Raw genomic sequence first — 20,214 nt, 5'->3', positions numbered from 1 at the left:
ATATCCCTCGTGTACTCTCTGATTTCCAAAGAAAGCCAGGATTCAAATCAGCTTGGCTGAATTTCCCTAAAGTGGTTTGTTTGATTCCTGTCCGTGGCTCGTGGTCATTTTTTTTGGGCTGTTGCCTTGACCCGAGAGCAGAGCTGATTATTGAAGCGAGCTGCTCAGGTTCAGTTCTGTCACTCAATAACCAGCTCGGTAAGCAAACAACACACAACTGTCCTGCCCCAGAAGAGAGTTGGCTTCCAGATGTCCCAGTAGACTGACAGACAAACATCAGAGGCATGATCACCTTCTCTTTTATGAGCCTGACCCACCATCGCTGCCCTTCCCCCCCACCTCTTCGGCCACCACCGCTGCCCCCGGTCCATGGTCCCCCCCCCCACCTCAGCCACCCACTCCCCCACATGAACACGGCCTTTTGTTTGCGGAGGCAAGCATCTGAGGAATGTGTTGTGATTGCGCAGGGCCTTCTTGAAAACACAGGCGTTCACTTTGTGGTTTGGCCCAAAGTGAGTTGGTATTATGCGTGAGGAATTATAAACTAACACTGCAGCTGGATATGAATGGAGACACGCGATGATTGTAGCCTTTTTACTTGAAGAGCTGCCGCCTCACATGACCAATAATAAGCTCCGTCTGTACACAGGACTTCTTTTGTGCCGTTATTCCTCACTGTCATCACGCTGACGTCAGCCTCTCGATCCTCTAGCCGCCGCAATGCACTGCGCCAGTCTGGCACCAGCGGTCCCGGCTCGATCAGCTAAATCTGCCTCTAAGGCCATTAATCACTAAAACGCTTCACAAAAATATAATCCACTTTTACGCTTTCTTCTTACTCCATTTGTATTGAGGTTATCCATGAATGTTCTCTGCCTAATCGAATTCAGGATGAGAGGATTGTTTCAAGAGAACATGCATACGGAAACACGTTGATGTAGATAAAGACAGCTGCTGTCTGTTTTTAGTTGTGCAGCGGTGTGTGTGTGAAGTTTCAGCCCATCGGAAGTGACTCTGCTCTCCGTGTTGAGCCGACGGTTCCGTTGTGAGTGTTTGCTGGACGTGATAAAAGGCCACCTGGCTTATAGACAAATAAAGGTGATTCAGAGATGATGGCCTCTCCCTCGGCACGCTTTAATAGAGCAACGCAAAATGCTTTGCATGTTGTTTTGTGTCGGGTCACGCACGCCCCCACGCCTCTTGGTGACAGGGAAATTAGCAGGCCGATGATGAATTCCTTCTCTTGACATTTTAACACCAACGTTTATGTCTTTTCTGCAGCGGCTGAAGGATGAGATCGCAGAAGTGACGAGTGAGATCGAGAACTTGGGATCCACTGAGGAGAGGTAAGGAAAAAGGGATCTGACGCCGCCCCCCCTCCTCCCTAAAGACACACATGTCCCTCTCTGTTTTGCCTAAATTGGCTTCCTAAGTTTGCCTTCTATTAACTTAGCAAATTAAACTGTCAATTATTCATGTTTGATGGGCAGGTCCGGCTCTCCCATCCCACTGAAAAACGCTTCCCAAATTGGCTCTGCTTTTAAGGCAGTTTTAAATGTTTCATCAGGCACACCCACCATGATGGGAGGCCTCAGTGAATAATGCAGTGGGTGTACGGGCAAAGGCAGACAATGCACGGTCCCCGGGGGGGGGGAGGGAGGGCTGATGTTTGGTCTACTCAAGTGGATAAGGGATCCCATCAGCTGCCGAATAATCTTTCTTGGATCTAAAAAGCCCATTAAGAGGTCGCAGCACCTTCTTGTGATCAGAGCTCCCTTCCATCCAGCTCGTGCTGCTGTCGAGTGTTGGTTTTGGTGGACGAGAGCCGAGAGGAATGTTGGCTGCGAGTGAATCAGCGGTGACCTCTCACCATGGTGACGGCGGACTCTTTTGAGTGAACTTTGACCCCCTGCATAACTTGAGTCCTGAGAAATGAGACGTTCCCATATGCGTGATGTTAATATGCTTAATCAACGCTTTGTCGTCAATGTGGAGGGGGGGGGGGGGGGGGGGCCGGCCACTCCCCAACAAAAAAAAATGTTAATAGTAACTGTCAGGAAATGAATGAAAATTAATGAAATAAAATCTAAATATTCAGTTTGTCAGACTAAAGAAGCAATTTAAAGACATTACCTTGATTTCGGGTAGTTGAAAATGGTATTTATTGTACAGTTATATAACATTTTATCGACCAAATGCTTAAAAAAAAGTCAGATTAATCAATAAAGAAACAGCTCTTTTGTTCATGTACAACATTATTTTCACATTAAGAACAACCAACAACCATCTACTCCCTTATGTTTCAGGAAAAACATGCAGAGAAATAAACAGGTGGCCATGGGGCGCAAGAAATTTAACATGGACCCCAAAAAGGTAGGTGGAAGACACTGATTCTTCAGAAACGGTCATTTGTCCCACATGTTCTCTGAAGCAGGAAGTAACCCGGGGCCCCGTCTCTCTCTTTAGGGGATCCAGTTCCTGATCGAGAACGACTTGCTGAAGAATACCAGCGACGACATCGCTCAATTCCTCTACAAGGGCGAGGGCCTCAACAAAACGGCCATCGGGGATTACCTCGGAGAGAGGTCAGGATGAAGACTTTTCCCTCTTATCGAACCGTCATGACTCACCAGCACACATCCATGTGCTTGATAAAAGCACGGCGTAGCGAGTGCATATTTTCCGTATTGCCGTTTCCTCTCGGTTAGGCACACGCCCATCCTTTTCGGATTATTGGTCCCACGTTTAGAGCGTTCTCTCGGGACGATGTCCGTTACTCAACAGCCTCCATCTGTCTTTGATTATCTTACTCATTCTCATTCATAAGATCAAGAGACTCACTACTCGGGAATGTACGCGTTTGAGGGCAGTTACAGATTTCACTCGAGAGCTGAGACCGTCCTCGGCACGGCCAACGCATAACACAGGAAATGGTGTTAGGCCTGATGTACATTACGCACTGCTCAGGGACTACAGTCAGGGTGTGGTCTTTGAGGTCAAACCAGGAAATGGAGTTCGGGCCGTTGATGGATGCTCCTCGTTTCATTGTTATCTAGCTCTCCAAGTGTTCTTGATTCCGTAAGGAGGTGCCGGAGCAGCAGCGCGAGAGCCTTGAGACGCGATTGGTCACTCGTCCACTGGGAACGCTGGTGACTGGATACGACTCTGTCAGCGAGAGCCCCTCAGAGCCTCCACATGGTCCCACAGGGCAGATCATTTACTGTGAAGGCCGGGAATGATGTCATGATTGAGATTAGAGGGTAAATTAAAGGGAGGTGGTGGCTGTTTGATGGGAGTACGCAGCGTGTCACAGACCTCGGTCCTCAGACACGCTCCTGATGGGGACTACTTTTCAAATGAGGCAGTGATCAAACTTTTAGGAAGAGCTTCTAAATGAGCATGGTTTAGTTTTGGCCTTCCTCAGCATCCGCCAAATAAATCCTTAAAATCCACTTTTATAGATTTCATTGGAGGTTATGATCTTTTTTGAGCTTCAACACTTGGACAACTAATCCATCAACAAAAATGTATTTATTATTAACACTTTTTAATGGATTGAATAATGATTTTAAAGGGGAACTCTCCCGATTTTACGCCTTTTAGTGTGTTTACATGTCTTGGGGAGTATAACTACATGTATTTTTTAACTGTCCCTCGTGAGTCTACGTTATCGGAGTGCAGTGCTAAATTGGTGATCCTGTCTTCTCATTGTGAGGATTCTGCTGCTTTTCTTTGTCTTGTATGATGAGGCAGTTGAGATTTTTTTGGTTTTGAACTGGGGTCGGACAAAACTAGAAATTAATTTTGGTCATTTTGTGCTTGTGATGGACATTATTGACAATTTTCTGACATTTTGTAGAACAAATAATTGTTTGAAATGCTTACCAATAAGCCATGTTGCCATGTTTTGTCTCCTGCAGAGATGACTTCAATCTCGAAGTCCTTCATGCCTTTGTGGAGCTTCATGAGTTCACAGACCTCAACCTGGTTCAGGCCCTAAGGTAAGACAGCATCTCCCCAGGACCTAGCATCTTCAGGTCTCACCCAAGTCCTTGACTAGATCCTCTGAGCTTTGCCCCGCCCTCTTTTTATGTCAATCATGTGTGATACAGTCTCCTGAAGATGCAGCTGTCAGTTTCAGTCATTCAGCCTTTTCATCGTGGACGTGAGTCTGTTGCTGACTAATGACCGGTGTCCCCTGACAGACAGTTCCTGTGGAGTTTTCGGCTACCGGGAGAAGCTCAGAAGATCGACCGAATGATGGAGTCCTTCGCTCAGCGCTACTGCCGGTGCAACCCTGGCGTTTTCCAGTCCACAGGTAGCGCCGTCACGCCATAAAAAGCCCAAAAGCTGTGAATGTGTGCGCAGTGAAACAAAGGACAAACTCACTTCCGTTTGTCTTCTGTCTTAATAGTTGGTTGATAAAGTCTGAAGTATAGCTAATAACTAGTTGTAACTCTCTGTTGGACTCCCTGGAGCACTTAGTTTTCCATATCGCACCGAGGTCTAATGGCGCGCTGAAGGAAATGGCATCTCAACTGCTTTGTTTAGCAGACGGAAAGTCTGCTGATGTGAACCGTGCTCTGGAAGGGTGTCTGGCTTTTGGGAAACAATGCCCACAGCAGACAGCCGCCTGCCTCTAACATGGATGCAGATGGATGTGAATAATGCATGGGGTCTTCTCAACAGCCTAACGGGCCAGATAAAGTGCTGCTGCGTCAGCCGCGTGCTGGCCACGCCGTCTTTTAGCAAACACACACACGCACACACAGATCAAAGTGCTTATCCAGAAACACACACGCATACTTAGCTGCCCACTCGCAGCCATTCACTCCCACCCACCCACTCTCCTCGCTAACGAAGCCTCGCCGATCTGTTCCTCTCTGTTTGACTGTGGTCCCCTAAGTGCAGTCCTTTCAGCTCGGCTCATTTACATTCATATTTAAACACTGAATTAAACACTGGCAGAAGTTTTATGGTAAACAGCAACTATTTCCTCATCCCTCTCGTGTGTGTGTGTGTGATCTCGTTTGTGTGTGTGTGTTACAGACACCTGTTACATCCTCTCGTTTGCCATCATCATGCTGAACACCAGCCTCCACAACCCGAATGTGAAGGACAAGCCTTCTGTGGAACGATTCATCTCCATGAACAGAGGAATCAACGATGGAGGAGACTTACCCGAGGACCTGCTCAGGGTCAGTACGGCATTAAAACTCAAGTTATTCCTCTCCTCGTGAGGGATTTCTCCTCAAACCTGCTCTGGATTCACAGTCAACTATTTTTATTTTTTTTGTTGTAGAATCTGTACGACAGCATCAAGAATGAACCTTTCAAAATCCCCGAGGACGACGGCAACGACCTCACACACACCTTCTTCAACCCAGACAGAGAGGGCTGGCTGCTAAAACTGGGTGAGTGGGGAGTGGGGGGGGGGGGGAGATACATGAACACAGTTATTTGGGCTCATGGTGATCTTCCCAAAAATAATGGTGCTCTCATCAGTGCTGATAGATTACCTCGTGTTGTGTTTTCACAGCAGCACATATTGGTAAATGATCTCAAGGCGGCACAAAGTGAGGTCAATAACCTGTGTGTGTGTATGTGTGTGGATAGGTTTGTACACACTCCACTCGAGACATCTGAAGACATCTCTGCCAGCTTTCATGTATTATGAATGTTGCCATGAGACATGTGGAGGCCTTTGAAATATTTATGACGGAGCATATTCATACTCTGACATGCAAGCACGCGCACAAATACTGACTTTAGTAGCTTTTGTAAATAAAGTGTATGCACACACACAAACACAATGCACATACACATCAGTTTGATCCTGATTTTAATAGAGATGTGAAACTCCCAGCAGGCCTTGGACTTTTTTAACAACAAAGGAGTTGTCTTAGTGTTAAAAATACATTTTTAGCAGTGTTTCTTGACGTTTTAAGGGCCTTTTTGTCCTGACCTTTTACTAAATTCTGACTTTAACATATGTTCCGGCACACACACACACACGTACCTGTATCGTTACAAGTGTTTCACAGGACGTCAGCTGTTACTCTCACTGGTCACGCAATCGCTCTACAAGCAGAAAAGCGCAACCCTGGTCCCCTGAACTCTTCATCCTCTTGTTTCCTCTGAGATCTCTCTCTGTTGTACAGATTCACAATGAATTTAATAAAAACGAAAAAGCCTGAATGTTAGAAGTATAATTGAGTCTTCCAATCACTGTGAATCTTTCCAACAAACTACACCAAGAAAGGGAAGAATGACTCTCTCTCCAATGACTCCACGTTGGCAGATTTGAGTAACACAATCAGGGTGGAAGGTAAATTACTGGATGCAACAGAAATGGACTGAAGTGGAGGCGATATTTCATGTAGTGCTTTACAGTGACAATGAGTAGAACTCCCCCATGTGGGCTGGTGTAATAACAGCAGGTGGAAAACCTGTTCACCCTCATTGCAAAAATCCAGAAAATGAAAGCTGTAAAGCAGTGCATCAAAGCCTCCCTGGAACCAGATTAACAGGACTGTGGTGCAATAATTATCATTTAATTTTAATTTTTTTTGTTTTCTTTTCCTCTTCGTTTGTTTGTTCCCATGATTTTGGCTGTTGTCTTTCCTCAGGAGGTATGTACACCTGCTCTTCCCAAACGCTAGTCCATCTCTCAGCTCTCGGGTGCTTTTGGTGGTCCGCCATGCTTTTGTTCTCTTCCTCATTTTTTTTATACGTTCACGCAGGTTGTTTTGTCTGTAGATTTTTTTTTATTTTGCGTCTCTCCATTGACTCATTTGAACTCCAGATGTTTGTCTGTTCAGTCTGTCATTGAGCTGGTGGTTCGTCCACTCTCTTTTATCTCTGTGGGCTCGGGGGAGCCGACGCTTTGTGACCGCTCCACTGAGCAGTTTGACCTTTTTTTTCCTCTCTATGCTGCGGTGGTCATTCTCTTTGATCTTGTTTTTTTTTTTTTTTTGGAAGCTGCATTATACCATTTTTCCATACAGAGAACACAACAAAGGGACTGTTTGCTTGACTCTCCAAATTTATCATGAACCCATTTACCGATTGGCTACTTGTTGTTTGCTCTCTGGTCGCATGGAAAGGGAATACTGCACCTTTTCCACAGCGTGGCTCTGCTCTCCTTATCTGATGCTGTAAATGGATCTGAAGGGTAACGGTGTGGTGCTGGACCGGACTGTGGGAGAGAAGCGTGGGCAGAGGAGTGTGCCCAAAGGGACTCAGGGCTGGTTTAACAAACAAAAAGAGAATCTGTTTATAATTCATCCTGTTGAGGTAAATCATTTACAAAAAGGACTCATAAACTATCAACAACTAGATATGACTTGTTCCCTCTGAACCTCTACTTGCCCAGCCTCCCACACAGTCCCGTCTTGCATGGGCGACCCTCCCCCCTCCCGCTCAGCTCCACTCCGGCCCAGCACCGTCCCACACATCTCTGCAACAATCCGCTGGGACGTCCCGCCTCGTCCCAGACATTCTTGCACGGGGAGGAGGTCCCCCCTCTCTCTTTTTTTTTTTTTTTTCTTGGGAGTGACGGGAACACACGTTGACCACGAAACCGCTCGCACAACCTCCAAAACAACCCAATCGACTCTCGAGCCAGTCAGCTGTGTGATTCTGCCATCGCGTCTCATGTTTTCTGTTTGTCTGCTTCTCTGTTGCAACACACTGACGGGTGGAGATGGCGAGAGGGGCTTCTCCACCTCTGCCCGTCGAGTGAAGCGTGTGTCGATGGCGTCTGTAGATTATAACAAGCGTAGGCTGAAGTGTTTGACCTATCATGGCATCTTGTGATATGATGGCATATCATATACAGTGCTACCGCTGTTATATGATAATACACGTGTGTTCTACATGTCTGTATATAAACCTCCTCACAGCCTCCTCTATCCCGGTAGATGGGTTTCACGTAGCTTCTTTCTATCACTGGTGGTGGGATAGTCTAGACAAGGCTTAGGTCTGTGTGTCATGGTCTCACTGGACACTGCTCCTATATGAACGAGAAGTTACTTAACGAAGCCAAAACAGGAAATTCAAGTCTGAGATGCCTGTAGAGAATCCCAGCATAGCTCCAGGCGCTGGGCTTCTTGCCGCTCTTCATTTGGTTGGCATCCCATCTTCCCAGCGTGCGAGGGGCCATCTGCTACTGTGATCGGGTTTCCCCTCACAGGAAGTATGGGTGACAAAGGGGGGTCAGAGGTCAGCTACAGACCAGCGGGGTACAAAGTTAACCAGAGAGCCCCCCCCCCCCACTGGGCCTGAAAGAGAACTTTAATCCTGTTTACTTTCCACATTCACCCCTCTTATAGTCATTGGAGGGCTTAAACTAAACCAAAGAGAGTAACTAGAAGAGAGGTATACATGTGTCTATGTATATAATCCTCCTACATAGATATGTATACCATCTATCGATCCTTCTGAGTCAGCAACTAAAGGAAAGAGAATCATGGATCAAGTGAGCAGACATTCATAGACACACACAGCTGTATTGTATAGCATCACATTGACAAGCGTTAGCCTTAATATGGCGTCTATGAACTTGGCCTGGACCGGTCATTAAAATGTAGGTGTGAAAGTAGCTATATGTATTCAACACATACAAGGCGAATTGAATAAGTAGTTCTAAAGGCTATGCGGCTGTGGTGATGGCGAGCGCATGGTGCGATGGTGGATCAGGGTGAATAGCGGGATGTTCTGGGTAAAAGGAGTCCTGTGGAGCCGTCATCTGTCTGTCTGCCCATACATCTGTCTGCCTGTCCGCTGCTCGACCCGGTGCTTCGGTGCTCGTTTCTCTCTCTCTTTTTCTTTTCTCTTGCTGAGCCTCTCTGACGCCGGCTGTTTGCTCCACAGGGGGACGAGTTAAAACCTGGAAGAGGAGGTGGTTCATCCTCACAGACAACTGTCTGTACTACTTTGAGTACACCACAGTGAGTACAGCTCACTTTTCTCAGGCCCCCCAGAGAATCATCTGCGCCCTCTGCACACCGTCTCTCACATATTTCAATATTTGTCCAGGACAAAGAGCCCAGAGGAATCATCCCACTGGAGAACCTGAGCATCAAGGAGGTGGAGGATAAGAAGCCTGTGAGTACAGCTCCCTCTATGGGTTCCTCCTGGGATTACACTCACAGTAATTGACTGCTTGATGGGCAGTTGCATTTACACACACAACCATATTAGCAGCCAGTAACTTACTCACCACATTATATGAAGCAGTATATGAACAGTGTGCCATAAAGAGGGATTTCATGAGCTAATAGTTTATTGCCTTTTTGATGAATACAGTTATTCTTGTCTTGGCATCACTTCTAACCTGCATCCTCTTCACTTCTGCAGAACTGCTTCGAGCTTTTCATTCCCGACAACAAGGACCAGGTGATAAAAGCGTGCAAGACCGAGGCTGACGGACGCGTGGTGGAGGGCAACCACACCTTCTACCGCATCTCGGCCCCCACTGCTGAGGAGAAAGAGGAATGGATGAACAGCATCAAGTAAATGGTTTTTCTCCTTCACTCAGCATAAGGGTTGGAAACTCCACATTCAAATTGCAGTAATTAACTCTACACATAAGTATCTTCGCCTCACAGCTCTCCCAGCGTGCCTCCTCTTCATCTCTCTTCCATGGTTGTAGATTATCCAGAGCACTTCCTTCTAAGTATGTAAAAAAAAAAAAATACTGTCTGGTATTGCAGATGCTATTTCTACAACCTAATTGGACTTAAATCACACACGTTCACACATAAATCACAATAAAAACTGAAAAAGGGATCCCTACTTTCATGAAAATGCACCACGTCTAACATTACAGTCCCGCATAAGTGCAGCAATTTGCACACTTGCGCCGTTCTGCTCGCTGACGTTGTCCTTTGCATCTGTTCCCACAGAGCCGCCATCAGCAGGGACCCCTTTTACGAAATGCTGGCAGCCAGGAAGAAGAAGGTGTCGTCCATGAAGAGGCACTAGAGCTGCTCAGCACTCCAGATGTTGCACTTGACAGAGCAGAAGGGGGTCCCGGCATCCGCAGACGCCGAGGCTGAGGTCTGCCTCAGACCTCTCCGGGGGATTTCTCTAGGATACATACTAGGACTGGCTTTGGGCCCCTACAGGCCAGAACAATGGGAAGCATGCTGGGGTTTCTAGATGAGTCGTGGCCGAAGCGTCTTCTTAACCTCCCGTCTCTCTTTCTCCGTCAGCTTCGTGTGCTCTCTGTCTATGAGGTCGTAAAGGAAAGCTCGCTGTGTATCTCGGCAAAATCCTCTTTGAAGATGCTTTAAAAAAAACTAACACAATTCCCATACACATTGTGCACATTGTGCAAACGCTCATGCCGCTCCCCAGTAGCACCCATCGTTTTAAACTCAGCAGGTCTGACCAAGTGTGGCACTTCAACCAAAATGTTCCTCGCTTTTCAAAAAGAAAAGACCTTTTCTGATGTGCTTTAATACGTTACGGTAATACGTGTCTATTTTTACAGCTTTAAATGTCAATTCATCTTAAAGTCTTGTTTGTTTGCTTTTGTAGAAAATGAAAGGTCTCTCGAGGGAGGGTGTGGGAGGGAGGGAGGGAGGGTTTGATTCGCCAACGTTTGTTATTTTATAGAAAAAAGAAAAGAAAAACTTGAAAAAAAAAGTTGCCACTCAGGAGATTGTTATGATGTTCTGAAACTTTCCGTGTGTCGGCGTTGGCGAGGATTCTGTTCACAACACGACAGCCATGTGAGGCACGAAAGCCGTGTGCCAGACTGAACTGCTTTTGTAAATGTGACGCGGCTGCAGACGGCGGTGTCTGCTAGTCTGGACGGGGTCTTCGTGTTTGATCTGGCTCTCACTGTTAATTTCCTGAAGGTCCTGGAGATGCATCCTGGGGATTAGAGTACTTTTTAAAGGGATGAGTGTTCATCACCCTGGGCTTCTTTTTGAGGTCTTAGGTTGTCTGGAAATTAGAACTAGTGGCCCCCTTTTTTAATTTCTCCTCCTATACATTTTCTCTTATTTTGTTTCTAAACACAAAACCGCTTCCTGTTACTTAATTTCGTCGTCACTGCTGCACGGTGCCTGGCACTCGAGATGAAATGTGATGAGAAAAGCTGCTGGTTAGCGACCGTAATTCACAGATTTCTTCTCCCGGTCAAACATTTAATATTTGGTTTCCTGCCTTTTTAATTAGTTTTCTTTGTAGAGGGTTACCTATTTAATGGTAAAACAAATCACATGTCATTTCCAGCCGTCGGCCCGACCCCATTGATAGTTGTACTGTGTGCTTCAGGTTCTTTATGTATAAGACATAATATATGACATATTGTTGTAGAGGCTTTAAAGCGGTGTGGTTCATTGGAGCTATGCCTGGACAAGAATGGGCTGTCCCCGTCTCAGGATCCAAAGTGTGATGTGAAACAATACAGAACTACTAGTCGTCTGAGGAACGCACTGTGGTCAACCATACGATGGAGGTCAGGATGGATGGTTGGTCACACCGAGGCAGTGATGCGTCATTTTGTCAGATAGCAACTATCAAAAAAAAAAACTGCGTTGAGGTACAATTTTTGCAAACGCAGCCCTGAGTTGTTCATCTTTTCTACTCTGGTCTACAGTCTCTCATCTGTGCCTGCTGGTCTCTATCCTCACTCTGCTCCTCTCAGCGCACTGATCCTACAGAAACACGGAAGAATGCAAAACAATCATAATTCTAGACAGTATTGCTTTATTTATCAGAGTTGTACATACTTAAATGTATAGTGGGTATTTTGTCCTCATTTTGTTTCTTATTAGTTGTGACATTTTCTTTTGGTATTCTGTTCAATGTTTGATTTGAGGTTTGTATCATTGCCATTTAATCAAGCTAAAATAAAGACAACTTTGTCCCAACGCTGGCTGAGAGTCTTTTAAACAACTGCACGTCCGCTCATGTTACATCCGTACAGTAACGCCAGCAGGTGGCAGTATGTGATAAGCACTGTCGAGGCATCCTGCTAAATGTTAACGACTACAGCTAACAAGGAAGTTGAACATGTTTTGTTTTTCTTGCTGCCTGTTAATTACAGCAGAATCTTGTCCAATCAATCACAAATTAGATTATGGGTTAGGTGAGGCCAGCATGCTGTATGCCCATGAATACTGAAGACTACTTCCACTTGAAATTGAATCATTCCCGCTCTGTTTTGACAAAATGCACAACTTTCCAGAGTTTGAATTATTTCAACCACATTTACCCTCTTTAAAAAAAAAAATCTCTTGTTTCTGTTTCAATCCAGCCTTTATTTACAGCTTCACAACATTTCATATCTTTTCACAAGCTTGCTTTTAAAGTATTTATGACACAACTGTCGAGGCAGCAGGGAGAGGTCGATATTTACAAGTGAATGTGTATCATATTAAATGATGCCTGGAAAAGCAATCAATAGAAATGACTTCTTCTCAATGGAAGAAACCGACTGAAATGCAGTTGAAAATACACATTCACGGTTAGTGTCTACTGAGCCTCTCTCAGATATTGCGGGTTATATTGAATTACTTTATGAAAAATATTTTACCTTGATGTTTTCATTCATGCAGTCCGCACAAATTTGCTGACACAAACAAATCAGCTTTTCAGCATCTTAAATGTGTAACTGACATTGAAAGCAGTTTGGGGTAAAAGCACTTTGTAGTTGCACAAATCGGCTTCAGTCACCATTGAATATTCACAGTTAATGCTTAATTGCACAGACACATGCGTTGTAGTTGCAGAGGCCCCTGGGTAATGTTGAACTGGTAGTTAGTACAGTGGTAAAGTAAAACGGGTCTGTCTTGTGAATGAATACCTGACTTTATTCAAGTTGAGGCGTGTTTATCTGAGCGGAGAATTGCTTTCAAAGCCCTTTGATCTGTGAAAGATGAGAAAATCCTTCTTCCCAGCAAAACCAAATTATGCCCGAAATTCGAGAGTAAATGAATAGGTGTTTATTTTCGTCTGGGCCATAGTCTGCAGTGTTTTTTTGGGGGGGGGGGGGATATGGCAACAAATTCTTAAACAGTTTGTTCCAGATGTGCATTGAAATGCTATAATAAAAAGGCGTTTGTAAACCAAAGATTCTTGCTGTGCATCTGCGCATTCAGATATTTAACAAATCGAGTTTTGGCGGATTGGAAATAGACCGCACTCTTTATTTGTGCAACTGCAGTAAAACAATATTTTTCACTGCTGCTGTAAAACGGGATGACAACGACGTTTTTGAGAATTACAGAGCAGGGCCAAGGAGGCGACCGTGACTGATGGGAAACGAGAGGCACATTGCCACGGCAAGAGGGGAAAAAAAACAGTGAAAAGAAGTTCGAGAATGTGTGGTGGTGGTGAGGCGGCAGCAGCAGCAGGGTACGCTTTGTTTTTCACCATCTGCGCTGTTCTTCACTTCTCGTCTTTCTCACTGCAGCGGGAATACACAGGCACATGAAAAGACAGTGTACTTTTACGTCTTGTGTTGTGAGTTTAACGTACGTGCTAAGGAGAACGTGATACACTCTAAAGTTGTGTGTGTGTGGGGGGGGAGATTTCATCAGTCCTGACTCAGAATGAGTTAAGAGGGAACAACAGGAGGAAGGTACATGTTCTGCAGGGAGAGGATATTCTTGGAACAAGCTGTACGTTCGGTTGCATCAAGGTCAAATATTGTTTTAAATAAAGATAATGGGAAGCTCAGTGTAGTCTACCTGACCACACTGCACTGAGACAGCCCAGACCACACCGCTCAGTCATGCTGTCATGTCAGGCCTTCTTGGTGAATTCACTACTGTGTGGTTATGCTGATGAAGGGGAAAAGGCACGGGTCTGCTGCGGCTCTCATAGGCGCAGGCAGTGGGATCCTCCGTCTCCTGCAGTAAGTGGAGACATGTGAGGCTCCAATTAGGCCCAGACTGTTTCCCAGAAGCACTGGAGGCCTCCCCCTGCCTCTCAGCCCACCGCGGCGGGGAGAAGGGTGCACCCCACGGTGTCCAGTCCTGACCTCAGCTGGCATGAGGAGGGCCCTTTCTCGTACGGGGCTCATGCAGGCAAAAGAATGTTGCACACAGGCTGGCGTGTGGTGTGTGCACACCAACACGCAAAGGTAATGCAACACAGCCACGGTGGACGTTTTCAAAACCAGTTCACAGCTGCGTAACGTTTGCTTCAACAGGTTTCTCGGTTTTGTTTTGCATACAATTTTACAAGTTCATTTAAGACGGGTGGTGCTTTGAAGTCGGCACTTTAAAGATAGAAGCTGCATATCGTGTGAGTCATGCTTGTTCTTATCAAGCTGTCAGGCCGATTCAGAAAACAGCATCCCATTAGATCTCCATTAACACTACTGTCATGTTTATACAGATACGAAAAACACTACTCATCAGACAGACTGGAGCCAAGTGCAGCTCAAACTCTTTTGAGGTGCTGTATATCAGCGTGTTTAAGGCGCATGTACACAGTTGCTGTGCTGACAGATGCATTGTTGCTTTACTGGAAGAATAAATCCTGCTCAGATCACTTTAGGAATCTCCTGCACTGCCGAGGAACACTGAATTCATCCTCTGGGAAGGATTTCTGAGAAAGGGAGTTAAAAAGACGACCACAACAAAGTCTTGCCCTCCCCTCCCCCCTTCAACTATCTCTCTCTCTCTCTCTCTCTGCTTCACGCACACTCATATAACCACGCAAACACCATATGTACAGTGTATTATGGCAGCTTAGCCAGCTGAGAGTGAGGTTAAAGCACTGATAGTGAAAAGCAGTAAAACTTGGGCTTGCGTTCAGTGCAGCGAGTAAAATACTGCTGGGATGTGGAAGATATCATTTACTGATTTGGTTCAAAGAATTTTCCCACAAACATGCTGTTGTGTAAGTTTGAAAAATCGCCCGCTTACAAAATGTTGCAAAAACATCGAATTAAAACTAGCTGGAGCAGAAAAGAAAAGAAAGATCTATGGCCTCACTTTAGTCTTTATTTTAAATGATGACACTGAATCGTACCTCAGGATGTTAAAGTGGTGAAAAAGGGGGCAGCTGCTGTTTGCGTGTTCATTTTTTTGGTGAATGGATAACTTTAGACCTGTGGTTAAAACATCCCTAATCTCTGTTCATATGAAATGCTCATATCATATCACTTTCCCTGCAGGACCTTTACTTATAAAAGACGTATGAAAACAAACAGGCTCTATCCTGTTACAACTCTTCTGGTTGAAACAGAAGCATGCTCGGATCCATGACTCAGTTGTAAACAGTCATGTGTAGCTAATAGAAAGTACTGGAAATGATTCAGCAGTTCGACACTGTAGTTACTGGCATTCTTGGATAATAAATAAGAAATAATTCAGCCACCTTAAATTTATATCTCGAGATCACATCAGTTAGATTTACTGGAAAAGAAGAATCAACTTTTGTTCTTGTGTGCAATATTATTGGTCATGAACTTGCTGATTCAGGGCGGCAGAATAACTGGCTGAACAAGACAAAAGGTTGTTTGTCCCAGTGGGAAAATGGTATTGTGGGATTTTTTTTTCTGCGTATTCATTGAACTGTGGGTGGCTCTTATTCTGGGAAACTTTTTCAATGTGGTGCGAAAAAAGGCACATTTCTTCCTGTGGGACTTTTACAATTTATCTCATGTCTTAAGGAGCTTCCTGTATATTAGCTCGTGTTGATTGCATATTATTCTGCAGCTGAGGGATTACAGGCATTGCAGATGTAGATTGATAAACTGGAGCGATTTCTGGAACCTGCAGATTGTTTGTTTACATGCAGGTCGAAGCTTGGGACAGACTGTACTCTCCTTCCAAGATTTCTAGTAAAAGATGGAAAAGGAGGCCGGGGTTTAGAGTGCCTCCAGAAGAATTTCCTGGCTACAGGGAGTGCCCGACTAGAAGGGGACAAAAGGAAATGCCTTGATAAGAGAAGGAGTGGGAGAGGCCTTCGGTCCTCTTTTCTAAACTCTGTTCCAGGACCAGTTTACCGCAGCATTTGAGGGTCAGAGTCAAAGTAAAAAGTGCCATTGAGCTTCTCTGTGTGCTGCTTGCAGTCAGAATACATATCTGACAGTGTAGGCGAAGCTGTGAAGACAGGGGCTCCCTCTGTTAGGCCTCTTGGGCACACTGAGTTGCTGTTTGCAGAGGTCACGAACCTCAATGTGTAGGAGTTGTACATCTAAAATGCAAAATGGGATTTATTGTAGCTGAAACAAACAGGTTTGAGCTGTAAAAGAAGAATAAATGCAAATATACTGACCAATAATACAGCTGCAATTTTATTAGAAGCAATCGCAAACACAGATGACTGAGATGAAAGAGCGCTGCTGTAACTCACTCCGTGCAGAAACACACCTGCGCCAGTAACAATGGGCTAACAATGGCTTTCAGTCATAGTTCCCTGACGTCATTGTGTCTGCCATGAAGACAGTTCGTGCAAAGTCATTGAAGGGCTCGTCATTCATTCAGCATGTGGAAGCATTTACTGATTGAGGGAATGGATCAAAGCTTTCCTTTGACTGATGCATCCTGGGTAGTATCCTCAAACATCTGCGACTGAGTCAGGCCCTTCAGACAATGTGGAGTATGAAGGAAAAAAAGTTACTTATCATCGAGGGATATACGTTTAACTCAAGTTCAGGCTCCCCTAGGTTTATAGGACATCTTCCAGGTAAATCCCCTCTGATCCTCCGAAATGTCCTTGTCCTCTGCCGGGCACACATCACAGGCCGCTGTGTCAGCACTCTTATCTGGACAGTAACCACAAAACCGATGTGTGAACGTTGCACATACACACTAAATCTATCCGGAAATGTCCGACTTACTGGCACAGCTCAGGATCAAGTTACTACTACTGTGTTATAGAGGAAGTGTGTGTGTCTCTGAGTTTCCATGTGCCCGTGAGCGTAGATGCATATATGGGTAACCAGCGTATTATTCAAGATGCACATGAATACTGTATGCATGCACATGAGTGCGTGTGCTCTGTGCATTCGATACATTTTCAAGTAGCCCTATTATTTGGCAGTGTGCACTCTTGCTTGAGTGCATTTAAACAAGGTGTGTGTGCGTGTGTGTGTGTGTGTGTGTGTGTGTAAGTGTAACAGCATCTCTCTGGCAACCTGCTATAATAGTGTAGACAGATTTATTACCATCTGCCCAATGACATCAGCCTGCTATTTCTGGGGTTTGTGGGAATCAAAGTCCATTTTGAAGATCCCGACTATGTCACTGGCTCCGTTTGTCTCCAAGCATTTGATACTGATAAACGGATGGAGGTGGCAGTGGCCAGCCAGCCAAGCTAGGCGGGCAGCGTTAATCAATCATATTATCTGGCATGATGCAATCCGAATGTTTGAGGAGGCATGTTGATCACGATCTGGACGCTGGCAGTTTCGGGGAACGTGGCAGATGTGCATTTACCAGATGCAGCTTGTACCACCATGGCGGTATGACTTCACGTGCCTATTTCTGTCGGGCAAGTGCAGGGATGAAAGAGTTACAGATTGTAATCTTGGACATGATGGTTTCCTTTCGAGGTGTTAATTAGTTTCCCCTCTTGTTTGCATATCAAGTTGGAAAATACCGTATATTAAAAGAGTAGTTTGACATTGTGGGGAAAGAGGATTATTTACTTTCTTTCCAAGAGTTTGATGGGAAGATCTGTCCCGCTGTCATGTCTGTATGGTAAATAAGAAGCTACAGCCAGGAGCCAGTTAGCTTAGCTTAGCACAAAGACTGGAAACAGGGGAAACTGATAGCCTAGCTCTGTCAAAAGGTAAGAAAATCCACCTACCAGTATGTGGATTTGCTAGTAGTTGGGTTTTGTTACCTCTGGACAGAGCCAGGTTAACCGTTTCCCCTGTTTCCAGTCTAAGCTAAGCTAAGCTAAACCAGCTACATATTTTATGTACACACATGAGAGTGGCATATATGCTATCGTCTAACTCTCGGCAAAAAAGAGTTTAAGCACATTTTCCCAGATGTCAAACTATTCCTCTTAAAGTAAACACGGCTTTGCACCCAGGAGCATCTTAACAACTAAGAAGACTGTTTCATACTCAATGTAATAATCATCTATCATTTTCGACAGCGATAGAATGAGACGTGTTGCACTGTGGATCAGCCGATTTACACACTATATTCTGAACTTTCCAGTAAATGTTGAAGTGCCATGTGCTTCGCAACCACATCTAGTACAACCCAGCTCATGGTGGAAAATAATGACACACTGGAAGCCAGAAACCAATGACGTTTGTGGCATTCACTTCTTTCTTTATCTTCTTCCTCAACACAATGACAGTGCAGTTAAATTGAACTGAATCACATGGTCCCATTGTGTGCAATTCCTGTATCGATTGTCACAAGTCAGCACGAAATGTTGTAATGGTCATTGGCCCCAATTGTGTCAGCTATATGTGATTTGGAAAGAAAGGGTTTTGAGATTCCAGCGCAGGTCTCTCAGGAGTTAGTCCTGTGGTGTCGGTCTCAATAATAGCCCGAGATGGAAGTTGTCAGTTCACTGTCACATGGCTGAGATGTTGGTAACTCACCCCATGTGCTCTTCCAGTTGCAACATATCACAACAGCACAAGACGTTCCTTTTAATGTCTCTAGCTTATGCCAGGAAAATGAAAGCCAAGGAAAGACAACATGCCGTAAATTGATCACATCAAATGCTTTCTTCTTCCTCCTCCTCCTCCTCCTCCTCCTCCTCTTGTTAACCTTGATAGGAGCAGAGCTTGCTCTGGCCCCGTCAATGGGCCTCAGTGTGGTGATATGTAAATATTGGAGTGATGCCCGGAGTTGAAAAGTCTGCTGGTCATTTGCTGGCAGGGCCGTTGACAAACAATGCCAGAAAGTATGTCATAAAATCAGGAATGAAATAATTTATTCAAAGAGCATTCTTGGCAATGTAATAAGCTCCTTTGAAACAGTTCCACATCTGTTCTGAGCAGGATTGTCACAATGACAGTGGTGGAAAGTACTCAAATACTGAGGTACTAATTTACTTGAATATTTCTAGTGTGAGGCTTTATAGTTCTACTTTTCAGAGAGAAGCATTATACTTTTTACTTTTACCTGACAGCTGCTTACTTTTCAGGGTAAGATAGTACACACAGCACATTATTATCTGCTCATAACATATTAAACATTATATTATGAAGGAGGTAAAATTAGCTCCACCGTGACCAGATACAACATTAACGTTTTGCTTACATATTCATACATCAATACAAATAATACAATGATATTATTGTTAAAAATATACAAACTGATAGAGATCATTCTGCAAAATGAGTACTTGTGATATTTTAAGTACATTTTGTCTAATACTTATAGTGCTGCTACTTTTACTTCCCTAAATGATTTGAAATTAGATGTAAATATTAGTTGTAAAATACGAATAAATATTGAAAACACAGATTGTATTAACTTAGGTTGAAAAAAAGGCTTCATGCTAGAATAGCCTAACCCGTTCTTGAAAGTATTGTGAGTGTGAAAGGTTACATTTGATTGTACGCTTAGTGGCTCTCTGTTCTGCTTTTAGCTCTTCCCAGAAGACAGACCTGCCATAAATAGATTCCATGCGACATGTGCCAAGTATCTCAAGCATGTTATTTATGCCTGTTCAGCTTCATCGCCAGCTTTCACACACCTTTTCCGACCATTAAATCCTCCACTTATATGTACCTGTTTATGGATTTAGGGAAGAACACACGTGTCAGGTGAAGGGTGGAGACAGATTTTATCAGCTCTGCAGACCGTGAAGTACAACATGTTCTCAGGACAATTCATGTCACTCCGCATACCAGGGAAAGACTGTACTTCAAAGGGTTTCCAGTCAACACAAAGAATGTGAACGTTGATACAAAAAGGACATGTTTGAGTTTGTGAATATGTTTTTGAAGAATGAATTGTGAACACACAATTTTGACATTTTGGATTTTGTGGCTTCTCATCTCTGTGGTGGTTCCCATAATTCAAACACAATAATAATAATAATAATTCAAAGGACATTAAGTAACACAGATGTGTGTATATATATGTATATATATATACTAGAGGGAGAGAGAGAGACAGAGAGAGAGAGACAGAGAGAAACAGAGACAGAGAGAGAGAGAGACAGAGAGAGACAGAGAGAGACAGAGAGAGACAGAGAGAAACAGAGGCAGAGAGAGAGAGAGAGAGAGAGAGAGAGAGAGACAGAGAGAAACAGAGA

General features: G+C 44.5%; 1 protein-coding gene across 5 annotated transcripts in view; it reads left to right on the top strand.

Moving 5' to 3' along the window:
* Positions 1-11,888, top strand: part of cyth1a (cytohesin 1a) — a 40,799-nt gene extending 28,911 nt beyond the window's left edge. For 3 of the 5 annotated variants that reach the window (XM_031867665.1, XM_031867664.1, XM_031867666.1), the window contains exons 3-13: positions 1,282-1,346; positions 2,307-2,373; positions 2,467-2,585; positions 3,921-4,001; positions 4,206-4,318; positions 5,050-5,198; positions 5,303-5,415; positions 8,873-8,951; positions 9,040-9,108; positions 9,361-9,515; positions 9,909-11,888. In XM_031867665.1, coding sequence (XP_031723525.1) covers positions 1,282-1,346; positions 2,307-2,373; positions 2,467-2,585; positions 3,921-4,001; positions 4,206-4,318; positions 5,050-5,198; positions 5,303-5,415; positions 8,873-8,951; positions 9,040-9,108; positions 9,361-9,515; positions 9,909-9,987 — 1,089 coding nt within the window. In that variant the 3' untranslated portion in view covers positions 9,988-11,888. Of the gene's footprint in view, positions 1-1,281; positions 1,347-2,306; positions 2,374-2,466; positions 2,586-3,920; positions 4,002-4,205; positions 4,319-5,049; positions 5,199-5,302; positions 5,416-6,629; positions 8,952-9,039; positions 9,109-9,360; positions 9,516-9,908 lie in introns of those variants that run through there. The other 2 variants (XM_031867663.1, XR_004213468.1) reach the window with 2 other exon arrangements.
* The last annotated feature ends 8,326 nt before the right edge of the window (positions 11,889-20,214 follow it).

This window comes from Anarrhichthys ocellatus, unplaced genomic scaffold (genome assembly GCF_004355925.1).
Source record: "Anarrhichthys ocellatus isolate YVR2014 unplaced genomic scaffold, GSC_Weel_1.0 scaffold40, whole genome shotgun sequence".
In the NCBI taxonomy this organism is placed as follows: Eukaryota; Metazoa; Chordata; class Actinopteri; order Perciformes; family Anarhichadidae; genus Anarrhichthys; species Anarrhichthys ocellatus.
This window is presented reverse-complemented; position numbering and strand designations above follow the sequence as displayed.